The sequence below is a fragment of the Leuresthes tenuis genome, unplaced genomic scaffold (genome assembly GCF_036924035.1).
Source record: "Leuresthes tenuis unplaced genomic scaffold, fLeuTen1.0.hap1 SCAF_2, whole genome shotgun sequence".
In the NCBI taxonomy this organism is placed as follows: Eukaryota; Metazoa; Chordata; class Actinopteri; order Atheriniformes; family Atherinopsidae; genus Leuresthes; species Leuresthes tenuis.
The window spans coordinates 16,587,425-16,604,422 of record NW_027325356.1 but is presented as its reverse complement, the minus strand read 5'-3'; the positions used below and the strand labels follow the sequence as shown (position 1 = coordinate 16,604,422).

General features: G+C 39.7%; 1 protein-coding gene across 1 annotated transcript; it reads left to right on the top strand.

Annotated features, from left to right (window-relative positions):
• Positions 1–246: 246 nt before the first annotated feature.
• LOC140301777 (hexokinase HKDC1-like) lies at positions 247–10,522 on the top strand. Its single transcript, XM_072380385.1, has 21 exons — positions 247–553; positions 1,587–1,749; positions 1,872–2,029; positions 2,150–2,272; positions 2,373–2,468; positions 2,743–2,842; positions 3,464–3,647; positions 3,737–3,892; positions 3,977–4,210; positions 5,110–5,251; positions 5,388–5,544; positions 5,661–5,800; positions 6,415–6,534; positions 6,632–6,727; positions 6,915–7,014; positions 7,267–7,379; positions 7,476–7,621; positions 7,793–7,948; positions 8,102–8,189; positions 10,091–10,236; positions 10,369–10,522. Exons 1-21 carry the CDS (start codon positions 491–493, stop codon positions 10,502–10,504), a joined length of 2,817 nt encoding a protein of 938 aa, XP_072236486.1. The 5' UTR covers positions 247–490; the 3' UTR covers positions 10,505–10,522.
• The last annotated feature ends 6,476 nt before the right edge of the window (positions 10,523–16,998 follow it).

Below are 16,998 nucleotides of genomic sequence, written 5' to 3'. Positions count from 1 at the left end.
CGTTTGTCTGCCTCTAAGATATTCTTATGAGAACCTTTGCTCTGTGTTTTCTTTAAGTCTCATGACTGTGCTATGATAAATCATTGATAACGCCTCATAAAATCTCCAAATGCTTCTTTCATGATTTTATGACCTTTGTAGAGAGACTCTTACACACACTGTTAATATTGTAGATATCCTGTTGAACCTGTGGTAAATGAGATGAAGATAAAGTCAATAAAGACTATGATTGACCTATGAATGAGACGGGGATGGGCTGTAAGGCAGAGAGAGGGGCGGTAATGATGGTACGAAGGGGTTTGGCCGGTTGTTAATGATTGAGGTGGTGCAGAAGTTGGTCAGTGCTCTGTGAACTCAGTGAGACGGTGAAACGAAAAGCCAAGACGGGCAGAGACTCTATCATCATTTCAGTGAAACTTCTTCACTCTTGTCACACACTGACAGGAGCGCAAAAAGTCTATTTTCATGCGGGTGTGTTTTGTGCTTCAATATGTTGGCCGTTCATCTTGTTTCCTTCTTCTTCTCCAAACTCCAAGAGGATCCCACAAAAAAGGTAAGAGTCAGTCCAAGTTGCCAGCTGAATTAAATTTTGAACATGTCACGCACTACTGTTGCGAGGAGATCGTCGTTATAAGAGAATCAGAATTATGCACGTGGGGTTCTCAATTGATATTACCTTTGAATAGGTAAAACTTGCTTTGCCCTTTATACTTTACAATGAGATGCTTAATTCTCACCTGCTGTTTGAAGTAGGGGTTTTAATTTTGACTTGAAATACACACTGTCAGGATTTATCCAGAAGTAGAAATAGAATTTCTTTCATTTGCTTTCAGTCAGTGTCACAAAGCTGTTTTTGCACTATGACAGACATTAGCATGTAGTATAATAGCATAATCAAAGTGCTGTAAGTCTTTTGCTGATCAATCATCAATATCCTTCTCAGCCACTTTCTTCGCTCCCCTCTGAACAGATTTATTCAGCACAACTTCCCACAGGGACAAAGCATTGACACTCCCAGCAATAATGCAGACACAGATGAAGTAATAACACTGGTCAGGGTGACACTGCCTGATAACAGCTTTATTCTTTTCTTTTTAAGGGAGCATTCTCATTTCAGATCTGGTAAGCAAGTGTTGCGTGTGTATGATTAACTGCTAATGAATGCAGTATAGTTTATTCATTACTTCTTATGAAATGATAAAGCTTCAGTAAATATTTAACAGTCAAACATGCACTTCTTTTTTTTAAATAAACGATTGCAAGAAAAGTTTGTTTAAGGTGTTTATGAATGTAATAAAATCTGGCAGTAGATGTATTAAAGATGTCCTCTGAAAACTTAATTAAGGCTCTTTTTTTTTAACCCCTATTAACTGAACGGTTATGAGAACGGATGGGCTCTTGGATGATACAAACAATAATGAGGAGTGATGTTGAAATAAATTTGGCCATAAGGAAAGAAGGAAAACTTTCCGCTTCATCATTATTTCCCTGGTTTCCCTCTTTCATCTGAATCCAGTCATTAGAAGAAAAGAAAAGAAAAAGACTGAGCTCCCTTCTTTCTGCCTCTGATTTTTTTTCATTCTAAGGTGGACCGGTTCCTGCATGCAATGCGTCTCCATGACGACCAGTTAAGTGACATCTCAGCACGTTTTCTGGATGAAATGAAGAAAGGACTTTCAAAAGAAAGCCACGCAGCTGCAGCCGTGAAGATGCTGCCAACACATGTCCGCTCCACTCCTGATGGATCAGGTTACTCGCATTCATGAAATCTTACTGTCAGAATTCAGAAGAACTCTTATAGATTAGCTTTCTGTCTCTAACTTATCTCTAATATTTCTGTCTCTTTTGCGCTTTTTCATCCACTCGTACAGAGAAGGGACAGTTTCTTGCTCTGGATCTTGGAGGCTCAAAGTTTAAAGTGCTCCAAGTTAAAGTGAGAGAGGGTGTAGGGTTAAAGAAGGGAGGGGTGGAGATGGAGGAGAAGATCTATCCGATTCCAAATGAGCTGCAGGATGGGAGAGGAACAGAGGTAAGAGACTTAAATTTGATAAGATTGTGAGCAGAATGGGAGCGGGAGTATGAGTCTTTGAGAAAGTTTCAGAGCTTTCAACTTATCAGCCTTTTCCTCTGCCTTCCTCTTCCTCTGTAGTTATTGGACCATGTGTCAGAGTCTCTAAAGGACTTCCTACAAGAAAAGAACATCAGTTTGGAGAAGAAACATCCCCTGGCCTTCACTTTTTCTTTCCCCTGTGAACAGCGCAGTTTGGATCAGGTAGAGCTCACAGTTCAAACACCAGGTTCTCATCATCTATAACTGTGGTGCACGTAACTGTACACTGTTACCTGCCTAAAACTCAGTTTTCTCTCCGTAGGGATTATTTTTAAGCTGGAGTAAGAAATTCAAGGCTCGAGGTCTTCAGGGAAAAGATGTGGTCCAAGTCCTCAGAGAGGCTATCGACAGAACTGGGGTAGGGTGCTGGTATTTGTCACATCATGGTTTAGTCATAACTATAACTGTCATGGGGCATGAGATGTTTAGGTAATGCTTTTTAAAGGGAAACTTAATTTCTGATGACCACTTTGAGACGTTAGTTGTAGGTGAACTGAATGTAAGGTGCAGGTTTGATTTTTGTTTTCCTTTTGAGTATCGATGACCTCAAGTTGCACGACTACACATATCTATATGATTAAGCTACACTGTCATTTGTAGTGGTTTGTTTCACTCTGTATCTCACCCTGCAGGGTATGGACATAGAGGTCTTAGCGATGGTCAATGACACTGTAGCCACCATGATGACTTGTGGTTTCGATGACAAGTACTGTGATGTAGGACTCATCATTGGTAAGAACAACTTAATGAATGACTTTAGATACAACTGGGAAGCAGTTTCATCTCTCATATGTTTGAACTACAATAACAATTAAAGGCTCCAAATGTGGTAAAAGACATCTAAAAAAAAATAATCTATCTGGTGACCACAGGAATGATCATTTCACTTTGTCAGTTGTGGCCAGTCAGAGGAGGGCATTGGGATTAGGACTCTCAGTTGAGTGCTGGGTTTGGTTAATTTTTGAGAGGTTTATTTATTGAAATTCAAAAGGCGATAGTGTTGTGGAGAAAAGAGTAGTCGGACTCGTCTTTGTCAGCCTCTTATGAGGAATTTATTGATCGGAACGACAGAGACATTTACGTGACAGCATGCACGGAAATTCTCAACGAGCTTAGTTTGGGAGATCTTCTTATACTTCCTGATATCATTCTGTGTGTGTGTGACACCACTGTGTCTGAGATTACTGCTACATCTTCGTCATCGCCTGGACAGAGATCATTCTGACCCTAAACAATATGTGGTTCGAGCAGTCTCAAGGCCCTGCTCTCCCCCACACTAGTCCTCCACAATACTAATATTATAATAATAATATTATATAATTGTACGTATGTCCTGTATGTTTGTGCTTTTAGGAACTGGCACCAATGCTTGTTACATGGAGCAGATGCGTCATGTTGACCTGGTGGAGGGAGACGAAGGCAGGATGTGTGTGAATATGGAGTGGGGAGCTTTTGGGGATGACGGAACCCTGAATGACTTCATAACAGAGTTTGACAGGGACGTCGATGCAGCCTCCATCAACCCCGGAAAACAAATGTGGGGGAAACAGCTTTGTCTCTTCTCAGACTGTGACATGTACAGCATGTATGAGAGATCTCAGCCACCCATGTTTTCCTCCGTTGTAGATTTGAGAAGATGGTGAGTGGGATGTATCTGGGGGAGTTGGTGAGGTTGGTTGTGTTAAAGATGGCCAAACGAGGACTGCTGTTCGATGGATTTGTGTCTGATGCCCTGAGGACCAAAGGGAAGATCACCACCGCACATGTGGCAGCAATGGAAGAGTGAGGTTTTTTTGTTGTTGTTTTTTCCATGTCACACCATCTGCCTGAAAAGTGTAGCAAATCATAAATATTCTGTATCCGCAGGTACAGAAATGGTCTGAAAAACACCAAAGACATTTTAATGCAGCTTGATTTGACCCCATCACCAGACGACTGCCTTGCTGTTAAACACGTCAGCACCATCGTGTCCTTCAGGTCCTCCAATCTGGTGGCAGCAGGACTGGCAGCCGTCTTAACCCGAATCAAGCAAAACCGTAACGTGAGGGCATTGAGAATCACCGTAGGCGTGGATGGAACTGTGTACAAGACACACCCACAGTGAGTTGTCATGGAAAAATGTCAAATTTGAAATAACGATTTCATTTTGCTGGTTTAGTTGAATGATTTTCTCTGTGTGCACCGGAGCTCATTGTCAGCACTTCCTGGGACACCTGAATTAAAAACCGGCACTGCTTTTTAAAATTTTTTTTATTCATATTCGTCCTTCTGCAGCTGTGACTATGGGTAGAATATGAAACAATAGGTCCCTGAGCACAGATGTGTAAAAGGCAGCTATTTAACCCCGAATGGTGCAAAGTTTCCGGAAAGAAAGACACGCAAAACGACCACGAGCCCTGCAGATAGTTTGTTTGTGTTCATGTCCTTATGGTTGGGTTTGTGGGTTATTTTGATCAATTTATCTCCCTTTGTGATCACTTTTTGTCACGTCAGTTTGGTCATTTTGTCTGATAATGACCTTTTTGCATCTCGTTGCGGTCAACTGTGTTTGATTTTATTTATTTTTTTTTTCATATTGTAGTTGCTTTATATCTACGTGTTGCCTTTCTATGTCCAACTATCGTCGCTTTGTTTCCTTTTTATGGTTTAATTTTGTTTATTTTTAGGTATAGATGTGAGAAGGTTTGATCATGAGTAAAATACTGATAGTCATAATATAAATCCTCTCAATTTCATATCTGAAATAGCTTGATAGAATATATGAAGTCATTGTTGAGACACAGCATTTTGAATAATTTCTATGATTCTTCATTCTGACTGCTTATGTTGTTATAACTGATTAAGATGTACTAATACATATTCAGATGATTCATCAAAAGATTCTTATTTGTTAAATAAACTTGCCATACTACACCAAGCTTGTACAGGGAGATAATTTGTAAATGTAGTGATGTTTTTTTTTAAATTAATTAATTAATTAATTTATTTTTTTTTTTTAGGTATCCTAAGCGTCTCCATAGAGCGGTGCGGCAGTTGCTTCCTGAGTATCAGGTCAGGTTTGTCCTCTCTGAGAGCGGCAGCAGCAAAGGAGCTGCCTTGGTAGCAGCAGTCGCCCAGCGTCTGGCATCGCAGCGGCGAAAGGTTAGAGAGCTGTTTCTGAGTGTGTGTGTGTGTATTGAATGACTAAATTGTTGTCTTCACAAATGGAAAAAAAACCCGCCAAACTATCCTTGTTATTGCTGATAGTATCTGAAACACAGAACCGTTGGTATTCCAGGTGAACGAGACACTGTCTATCTTCAAACTGAGTTCAGAGCAGCTCCAGCTGGTCAAGGACAGGATGAGGGTGGGGCTGGAGGCAGGACTGAAGTGTAAAGGCCCCTCCACTATCAAGATGCTGCCTTCTTATGTATGCCACACGCCTGATGGCAAAGGTCTGAAACTAAAACTGACTTAACACTTAAAGCTTTGTAGAAAACACAAACACAACTAACTAACTTTTAGTAAAACCAAAATGGAATTTATAGTGTTTTTTTTCTTTGTTTTTTAGAGTATGGAAAATACCTTGCCTTGGATCTTGGAGGAACCAACTTCAGAGCTTTGCTTGTGAGATTTAAAAGACAGAGGACACGGCTTTACCATAAAATTTACCCCATTCCATTGGAGATTATGCAGGGAACTGGAGAGGAGGTACGACGCGCCTCATGCCAGACTATTTGAACAAGCCAAGCAGGACCTTGCAGACAAATAGACCACATGAAACTTGGATTGATATATGATTTATGAAATGTACAATAAGTATAATATTTGCAGGACTGTCTTCTCGTAAAACAGTGTCAAAAATTGATGTACCGATCCGGTGGCAATGCTGATGTCAAAATGAATCATTTTAGGTATACAGATTTTTCTTTCGTTTGTTTTTCCTTGAATACCACGGAAACTAAAACATTTGCATATTCAAAAACTACATTTGCATTACTGCGAATTAGCACAAAGCTGTTCATGCAAACAGTTTCAAAAGACTTTTTAGCAAATTAAATCACTTTCAACTCAATGATTTTGTAGTGCTCATTAGTCCCCCCAAAAAATATTTTTTACCCAGCAAAGTTGAATGGAAATAAATCTTGTCAGTTTCAAGGCGAAGTTGATACAAGACAACCAGGACACATCAGATTAATGGCGGCCACCGTCACTGGTTGATGTAATCCTATTGCAGTCAACAAGCTGAATGTCAGCCGATTCCAAGCCTGACATGTCTGTGCATCCTTAAAGTTTAAACATACTTTTGTTTTTGCTACCTCCAGCTGTTTGACCACCTGGCACAGTGTGTTAGCGACTTCTTGGACTACATGGGGGTGAAGAACGCTCGTCTCCCCACTGGTTTCACCTTCTCTTTTCCTTGCGAGCAGACCGCTATTGATACGGTAGGTGTGAAAAACACGAGTCCTGGGCTTGAGTTCAACCATGTCAAATCAGACAAAAAAATCCAAAGTGGAAGGCATTCATTTTAAAATTTTGTAGGGCACGCTGGTGAGCTGGACCAAAGGCTTCAAGGCCACAGACTGTGAAGGACATGATGTTGTAAGCATGCTGCGAGAGGCCATCAAGAGACGCAACGTGAGTCAAAATATCACGGCTGTTTTGACAGGAGAAATGAAAGCATGGTTCTGCTGTCTTGAGTCTTGTGTAGTCATGAACGTCTTGAAATAACACAGATTGGACGTGTGCACACATGCATGTGTACCTGGCAGTAGTTTCATGTGTGGCTGTGTTCGTGTGCTCAAATGTCTGTGTATTCTTACAGGATTTCGATCTGGACATCGTGGCATTAGTGAATGACACAGTGGGTACCATGATGAGCTGCGCCTATGAAGACCCTAAGTGTGAAATTGGACTGATTGCTGGTATGTGACATGAACTCTGAGGATATGTTTACAACACATAACTTAACACAGTTAGATCTGTAATAAGAATGCATGTTTTTTAGTCTCTAATCAAACCAATTAACGAGCTCTATTTAAAACGTCTGCTTTCTGATATGTAGTGTTATATACAAAGGTTTGGCACAACTGCTGATTCAAAGAGAATGAATATGTGTACAAACTTTTGACTAGTACTGTTTTAAAGCTAACAGCAGCCATGGTTCTGCATCACAGGGACAGGAACAAATCTCTGCTATATGGAGGAAGTGAAAAACATTGAGAAGATTGAACAAAAGAGAGGCACAACAGAGACAGAAAAGGGGACACTTGAAGGAGAGGAGGATCAGGTAGAAGCACTCGCTTACAAGCTTTAGAGCGTCAATGAGCTGCACTGATGTAAACTTAACCAAATATTCGACTCCATGACTGATTTTTGCTCTCAGCAGCATGGTGGAACGGATGCTGTGACAACAAAGATGTGTATAAACACAGAGTGGGGAGGTCTGGGTGATGATGACAGTCTGCATGATATCATAACACCTTATGACATTGAAGTGGACCAATACTCAGTCAACCCAGGAAAACAAAGGTTGGAAACACTCCCTGCACTATGATGCTACTGTCTTGGTCAACAAACACGCACAATTTTATGCTGGACAATTGTGAATTATCTTCTGGTGCGAGCAGGCTCTCTGCAGTCTTTTGCACACGTGTGTCTAATGCTCACATGATTTTTTTTGTGTTTTGTGTGTGTGTTTAGGTTTGAAAAGCTGACGAGTGGAATGTACCTGGGTGAAGTTGTGAGACGGGTATTACTGGATCTAACCCGAAGAGGCCTGCTGTTCAGAGGAAACGTAACGGAAACCTTAAAAACACCTGGGATATTCGAAACTAAATATCTGTCACAAATAGAGAGGTAAAGGGGATTCTGTTTGTGGCTAAATTCCAAATCAACCGCATTACAGCTTTGTTCACTTCTCTATTACAGTATTTACTTAAATCTGGACCTCCAGAGTTTATGTGTGGCTGTTTTTGCCTTCACGTGTGCATCTGTGTTGTCTCCCTCTAGTGACAAATTAGCTCTACTGCAGGTGAGATGTATCCTGCAGAAGCTGGGGCTTAACTGCAACTCAGACGACTGCATCATTGTCAAAAAGGTGGGAGACAGAAAACTAACGGGTGATTCTAACGAGTCAGACCAGTTCATGTTTCAGTGTTACAAACTTTTAATATTTTGTATCTCTAGTTCCAGTTTAATTTATTCTTTCATTTGTTTGCTCTCAAGATTAAAATCAGAACCAAGTTTATACAATAAACTTACTTAATCAAGTAAATTTTGACTTGTTTCATTCAAACACTCCAGTTAGGCTATACTGATGATACTAAAAAGGCTTTGACCACTCCTAAAAAGTCTTAAGTTCATGAGAAAGGGGAGTAACGGACGAAGAGCATCAGCACTGAACTCAGCCACGCTCTTGTTTTCTAATCTCTCCTTGTACATTTCCTTTCTTGTAAAGGTTCATGAAAATCTTTATGAGGCATTTTCTATTATTATTTTACACTGCTCATCCCTCTTTGTAAAGCATTTTCTAATACCATAAAGAAAAGTCTATTCCTTAATTTCCTTGAACTGTTTTATTTTGTTCTGAGGGAGAGAGTTGAACCTCTACCACTATGCCAGCTGTGACAGGTTCTTAACAAAAGTTGTATGTAAATAATGTTGAATATCTACATATTATGTTTATTTCTGAAGGAGTCAGAAATAGCCCCTCAGTAATGTTATTTTGTTTAAAATGAGCATCACAAACTTGCCATTTGAAGGTACAACAATCAGTTACTGTTACTAAAGGCAACATTTACAACTTGGCCTCTCCTCCCCTGCACTGCAGTATTTGCCAATTTCAGGGTAGCGGCATAACGCAGCAAACAATTAGTAACTGTTTTGTGTCCACTCCTTGTGTGCACTTGTGTGCGCAAGTGAAAGCAATTTGAACCGAGAGCTATGTTTTTCTTTATACGTTCTTATACCTGCACCCTTTGTTCAAAAGTTGCTGCTCGAAAACATTAGGAATGCAGCAAAATAAAAAGAAAAAAGGTCAAGTTTTGCAAAGAGACATGTCTCTGCAGAGAAATACACCATCACATGCTTCTGTTCGATAGAATAACATAATCAATAGGGATTACTTTTGCATTCCTCTGTAGGCCTTTCCACACTTTCAGGCTGGTCCTTGCGCACTTTTGTTTTGCATATATGAAAGTACAGATGCAGAATGTGGAATTAAAAGTTACCAACTATTGATGCGTGTCCTAGCCAGTAAGGCAAAATTGTATGTTTGTAAGGGGAAATCCAGTATCGCGCAGAACAGGGCGCTCTATCCAATGATGCAGTTGTCGATTAGTTAATTCCACAATGTAGACTGCTTGTTTGTTGCTGGTTGTTTGTTGATTATGTGCTGATTTCTTTGGTTAACTATGTGTAGATTACCAAAGGGGAATAGCGATGGCCTTGTTTTTTTGCCTATATGTCTATCTATAGATATATAGATTGATATATATACATATAGATCTAGATATATAGACATACATATGTATACATATATATGTATGTGCCAATAAGTTACAACCAATATGAACAGTATGTGTTGCGTGTGTTTTTATTTCAGGAATATTCTGCTTAACCTTAGTTTTATGTGTTTAATTCAAAATTAAGCACATAAAAATGTCACAGTTTCAACCTTTGTTTTGTTTCTTTTCTCTTTTTTTTTTTTTAATGAAATGTAGTTTCTAAATTGGTAGTTTAAACTGCATTCTGACTTTCTCAAAGCAGAACGTTAGTGCCCCAATTCTGGTCTTAAGGTGGACTCAAATAGTAGAAAGAGGTCAGAAGTTTAATTTATTTTCTTAAGTGTTTGGTTAATCATGTCACAACCTCATCTTTAGGTTGCGAAATCCTTTTTCACCTCATTGTGGAGGCGGTGTATTGTCTGGGTCAGCTGATCGTGGCACCAACAGACTGGTAACTGTTGCAATAATGATAAAGGTCCTTATTGTTGTGTAGGTATGTGGAGCAGTGTCCCGCCGTGCAGCTCAACTGTGTGGGGCAGGAATGGCGGCAGTAGTCGATAAGATCAGAGAGAACCGAAGACTGGACCATCTGAGCGTCACTGTGGGGGTCGACGGGGCACTCTACAAACTCCATCCACAGTGAGTTACTTTTATTGTTTTTTTTTGTGTGTGAATCATGAAACAGTCATTTCAGTTTTACTATATATTATGTGTCTTCAGATTTCTTAGTTCAACCAAAACTTTTATTTTCTTCTTTCTGCCATTTTGTAGTTTCTCACTTGTCCTCCAAGAAACCACGAGGGTCATGGCTTCTCAGTGTGAGGTGACCTTCCTCCCGTCGGAGGAAGGCAGTGGGAAAGGTGCTGCCCTCATTGCTGCTGTGGCCCGACACAAACAAGAAATGTGATTTTACATGGCTGAAAAGGTTCCAAAACTTGTTTTGTCCATGCCTGTGCACTCCTGGTCAAGTTAAAGCCGACTGCCTTTATTAGTTTGAGAGAAATTCGGATTCATCCGTGTTCTCTGAAACTACTCTGTAGATAGAGTATCAAAGCAGTCTTTATGCCCCTATCCCTAATGAATATTTAAAGAACTGGAACTGGATGGAAAATGGATTTTAACATCATTTTCAGATTTGTATATGTACATATCTACATATCTAAGTAGTTTTTGTTATTTCCTAACCTGGTAACAATTTCGTTATCCAAATTCTGAGCAGGTCATTTTCTGCTGTTTTTTTTCTGCTCAGACAAAAATGATCCCTTCACCTTCAATAATCCCGTTATTTCAGATAAGACCAGATCCCTTTTTAAGTTCAGCATGAGCTCTTTGTCTGTAATAGATGGTCACCTATTCATTTTCTTTTCAATGTAAATATAAACCACTGTCCAATAAAATAAATTACAGTATGTGGTTCTTCTAGACCAATTTTTAGCTGCCTCAAACCAAAGCCCTCCACTGTCTAATCATTAGAAAGCTGTGGGAAATGTGTCACATGCCTGCGTTAGCCATGCACTGATTAGCCTCTGGGTTGCTGATATCAGTTGACTGAGTACTTGGTTTTGAAAAGGCCTCCAAATTTCCCATCCTTCAGCTGACTCGAGATCAGCACTTGATTTGACACCAAGCAATGACCAATCATCACAACAGTTACTTGGGTGACTGATTGTTAATAAGTTGTGTCTGAACAGCCTCTTCTTTTTTCTCACAGTTTAACACAAACACTGACTCCTTACAAAGTGTTGCAATTCACCGACACTGTATGTGTGTGTTATTTTTCTATGTGTATTTGCAAACTTTATTGTATTTGTTAATCTGATTAGGTTTTACACTACAATCTTGATATTATACATTTGGTTCATAAGAATTTGCTTCATGGGGCCAAAAATGCTGGATCATGTGAAGTCAAACATCTTTTTGAAAGTCGAGACTTTACTTTTCAGATATACCATTTTGTAAGGCTTAGACATTCAGATGTAATGATGAAATTATAGGATAAAGGAACTACGAAATGAATATAACTGAAATGCCTACTTATAGATACTAAAACCTCACTTTGAGAGAACCAAAGAATGTTTACATAACCACTTTATGGGGGCTTTTCCAGTTGTAGAATCAAAAACTCAGACACCATAATAGAAATGATTACATTTTAAGATTTATTTACCAACTAACTATTTAAGAGAAGATTTTAACACAAATTGGGTTTGGGTTTGGGATAGTAAAGAAAAAGTCATGGTTAAGATTACTGCAAGTCTCCAGAAAAAGGATATTCATTTGTCATGTGATGTCCTCTGAAGTTATGGATACATGGCCGTGTGTTTGAAAGTTTATATGTGGGTTGGTCAGCAGTCTCTCAGTGCTGATGAAGGGCAGGAGGAGGACTGGAATGCTGCTGACCACATCTCCTCAAAATAAACACAACAAACACTCTGTTCTTTATTTCGGGCTGATTCTCTGTGCTTATGATCATCAGACTGTTTGTCTCTCTGCTGTCTGTCCATGTGTGCAGCTCTTCTGTCTTCTGCTTTATCTGTCTGGCTGGAGCTTTGCCCAGTCATCTGTGTCTGTCTGTCTTCCTGCGTAGTCCATTAGCAGTGCCGACAGAAAACTGGACAAAACCACTAAAAGTCCTAAAAGTTTTGGGTACTTAATGTCACAAGTGAATTAAAGATGATCTGTCGATATTGTATATTATGGAATAGACTTCTTAATGTTTCCTTTTCGGGGAAGTGTTTGCGTTTCCAAGCCTCATAATCTGGAACCACTGATCTGATGGGGTTTGAGCAGTGCAATGATCAGCGAATGCTAATCCATTCATTACAGATTAGATGTTGGGTTGAAGATGATGACAGGCAGAAAGCTGGAATCGATGAGCATAAATAAATAGAGTTGCACACTGATGCAAAATCATCAAAGCAGCGTGAGTGAGGAAAGAAAAAAAAGTAGCAATGGCTAAATAAAGGTAGAAGAGACAGAAAATGTTGCGTGCTAATGGGAGTAAAACAGTGGCTAATCTTTCACGGATTAACATGTTAGAACGCTACCAGCTGAGGGCGACATCACACATACACACACACACACACGCTAATCCCACTCTGTCCTGACCTACTATCATCACAACTGAACCCCCCATGCAATGATGCTGCAGTTATGAAGCACAGCACGCAGTTGGACTTGTGTAACGGGAGCTTCAGCAGCCCCCCACACACAGCAGTGAGGCTGGCATGTTTTGTTCTCCACGCATTTTACTTTGAAAGGATTTCGTTTAGAGTGAGCTTGAACCGTAGCACAGCAGAAATTGAAGGTGCTTTACACCTGCTCAGAGAATCAGATTGACACTTGCTGGATTGAAGGGTCAAGTTAAAGTCAGCGCCAACTCCTGCCTCGTTTTATCACTGGGTAGTTTCGTAAACTTTCACTTTTTCTAATGGTTTTAGAACCTGATCTTATTTATTTGGCAATTGCTTTATTTATTCATGTTTGGCTGAGTGGTTTAACTAATTTTTTCTATAACATGAAAAACTCTGTACTTGGACTTTAATCCGCTCTGCCTTTGGCTTTTTCTTGCTTGATCAGCCTTCACATCTTTCACATTTTCCCCTGATAGGGCATTCCTGAGGGAGCAAGGTGTGTGAGTCCTCTACAATTTTCTTTTGTGCGCGTTGAAGACTAAGTATGTGTGTGCATCTTTGTCTCCTCTATAAACCAACAATAGGAGCTTTGATAAACGCTCACTCATGCTCACACACAAACAGAAATGGCCCCCAGTAGACAGCAGAGCTGAGCTGCTGCTGGTTCATCAGGACCTGTATTAGGACGTGGGGTGAACTTTCGGGTAAGATTGTGCTCTGTATTTTCATGATATTTTGTATGATGTACTTTCATTTATTCTTTCATGCTCATATTAATTTTCTCTGAAGACACAATGAACCATAGCCTAAAGTAAGGATTTAAGCCCCTCTCTGGAATGGACAGCAGAAGAGTGAGATGCCACAGCCTGCCAAAACATCACTGTGATGACAGCTGTTTGACACTCGCTCTGCTGGAGCATGGAAAACATGGATCAGAGAAGGTAACTGAACTATTTATGTGAAGCGTGAAGAGATTGTAGAAAAATCTCTCAAAGATATTCAGGAAATAGTTGGAGGAGCTGGTCAAGCGCACGTATGTAGGTAAATCTTAGATATAGAGCTTGGAAATAAAGTATGTAGTCATTACATTTATAGCTACAGTGATTGAAGGCTTCGGTTTTCAATGTATTGTGCTTGTGGTTGTGTTTCAGGGAACTTTTTAGCTAGCAGGGACATTATTTTCTAAAATAGGCTGAGCAGTCAAATAGCAGTTTTCATTGGACAAGGACGCATTCTTCTGCTGCTGAAAAATGGTTAACTGGAGAGCAGTCCATGCACAAACCCACTTGTACAGAATCCACACCTCTGTTTTGCCCAACTCAATAAAGTCTGTATTTTCAAAACAAATGCATCAACTTTAAAAGCTCATAAAAAAGAATATATACATTTATATACATTGATATATTTGTGTCACACATTTTCAGCTGAGTCGTTAATGCTCCACTTAGACTACACAGTATGCAGTGCACATATAGTTAAAATGATGTGACAGGGAGCTAACTAACAGCTACTCAGAATGGGACCACAGAAGAGCAAATCTTTGTTAAAATGCAAACATTTTATAGCTATTTGAGCAAACACTATAAATAGTGTTTTTTACAATGCACCACTTTTTCATCAAACAGTTTTTCTCAACTGAATATTTTTGCTATGCCTCACTCTATGCACATTGGCTGCACAGTATATTCTGCTGTTGAGAAGTTGAATCATTTAGGAGAGTGTGTTATTTTACTGGCTTTTCATTAACTCTTACTGTGTTTTAAGTGATATTTTCGGATACAAACAGCTAACTGTTGGTCACAGCTGAACAACGGTTGGATAAATTGCGCGGCCACAGTGCATGCAGAGTTATGTAGCAAATATGGATGGTTTTACAACTTTATTGGCGCCGAAAAAAAGTGTTTTTTGGTAAGAGTGCATTCCACCATGCCTCTGCACACCCAAATTTGATTTTGTAACTGCCTCCATTGCTAGCTCAGGGGTATGTCAGTGCTGCATCAATTTTAACATCCCGTTCTGCCTCTGTACCAACACACAGAACACCAGTGCTCAACAACGGCACATCTTTCCTTTCTTTAAGTAAGATACTAACTACTAAGCACTTCACACAATCCTACTTCTTAAAAAAGGAAATTTCCTTTAGATTGAATTCATTGAAAGTAAAACTACAGTTGGCCAGGCAAAGTGAAGGTATAGTTGACTGCTGTGTTAGCCTTTAGAATAGTTTGCAAGGCACAAGCTTGCACACCACTTCTTCCTGACTATTGATAAATGGCCATTAACATAAAATATACTATTTACTATTAACTTAAAAGCCACCAAAAACACCCAGACTGGCTATTGACATGCTAACTTGCAGAGAGACATGTGCTTTGCTAACTTGGCTAAAGCTAACGAACTTAAAATCTTCAAAAATGGAGACACAGAAGGAGGGAAATTATGAGGTCTTAAGATGTAAAATGAAATGTAAATGTGATATGTCATTAGGAGAGGAGGAAACCAGACTTAACATAGTCTGGTTTCTTGTGTTTTAATGATACAACAACAGCTATGGCAAAAAGCAAATATTTAAAATTGTAGCAGCAACTGGGTGCCTCTCATGATGAACACCTTTCTTGGGAAATATAACAAACTAATATTGTGATATAATATTTTCCCAATTAAATGTTGAGCATTCACTTTGCCTTATTTCTTTTCACCAATCAGTCAATGGAAATTATACATGGATATAATAATCAGCAACTGAAAATACTGTTGGACACGAACATGAAGTTGGGACTCCAGTGGCCTCATGGTTCCATTCTCCCAGAGATAATGTTTGTTGGAACTTGCTCTAGCATTCTCCTGCTGACGTAGCTTTGGTCTTCCATAGCCCTAATCTCCCTCTGTTCACAGCCTCCTTGGCAACACATCCTTAGCAATACACTCCTCCCTGGAGACTGGGTCTGATCACCAAAGTTACATATTGCGAGAATATGCATTAGACAGAAAAGGAGGAAGTAAGTAAATTTGCCCTCTTACAATCCAGTAAACCACTTATATTGTTCTGAAGGTGTTATTTCAAGGTAGATTATGTGCACAGGATTACTTCAGGTAACTGCAGTTTTATCAGTGATTTACAGCAGTCATTCTGACTTCCACAACACTTTTTGGTCTTTCTTTGTTTCTCACAGACACCTTTTGGTCATAAATGAAATCTAAAAAGAAATTCTAAAATGTTTGAAAACCTGGCCCTGTGATGGATTGGCGACCTGTCCAGGGTGTACCCTTCCTCTCGCCTAATGGCAGCTCAGATAGGCTCCAGCCCCCCGTGACCCTAAATTGGATTAGGCGGGGATAGAAAATGGAGTGATAGCTTTAAAACCTTTGAGATAAAGAGAGGAAAGCAATGGACACCAATTAGATGGTTTACTGGAGTTTGCCATCAAGTTTTTATTTTGATAGTATTTCAGAATTGTGCAAATTAATACAGAAAGAACAAAAAGAAAAAGAAAAACTTTGACCTACAACAATAACCTCCAGCTCAAGTAAGACATCTGGCTAATGTTCTGGGGTCACACCAATGAAATGTATTGCTTTTCTACAAAACATTTCACACAGCACTTCAGAATCTTGCGTAGACGAATCCTCTTTCAGTAAAGTCTGGTTATTGCGTGAGCAGCACAACTCTCACTACTGTTCATGAATGCAACAAGCCTGGGCAGGTTGGCAGGGACTGACCTTTGACTGACTGGCACTCTGGGAAAGGAAGGACGAACTTCAACGATGAAGTGCGCTGATTCGTGGCAGAAACACCACGACATTGCACTTATGTTGAATGTAAAAGTAGTTTCTATGCATTGGAAACTGCCTGAATTTTATTTTCAGGCACTACTGCTGCAAGATTTGACCAATTCATACCATTTAAACTTAATAATTGCTTTATAGATACCATACTACAAAAACCTATTGAACTTCTCCTTAAGTCCATGAGAAACTAAGTGACTAATGTGTAAAACACAGCAGTCCACTTATGTAAAGGATTAGTTTACTAGTGTCTGTGGTTGAATTTGAACGGGTCCAGACAACAGATAGCTTTTGTTCCGTAGTTGATGTCACTTCTGTCTGAAAGGACAGTGGAGCTTTAGATATCGGCCGTATGAAGGGCTGACTTGGAGTGACTGAGAGAGCGGCCTTCCTTCTTAAGTTATGAACTTGGAGGTGCTGTGAACAACACCGTGTGGCGGGTGTGGGCTCCTTTGTTTAGTTACTCAAGACCTAAGGAGTA

Coding starts and splice junctions, on each gene's coding strand:
- LOC140301777 (XM_072380385.1), top strand. CDS start 491: ATGTTGGCCGTTCATCTTGTTTCCTTCTTCTTCTCCAAACTCCAAGAG. Junction 5,545..5,660: donor CCACACGCCTGATGGCAAAG/GTCTGAAACTAA, acceptor TTTGTTTTTTAG/AGTATGGAAAATACCTTGCC. Junction 7,380..7,475: donor TTGAAGGAGAGGAGGATCAG/GTAGAAGCACTC, acceptor TTTTGCTCTCAG/CAGCATGGTGGAACGGATGC.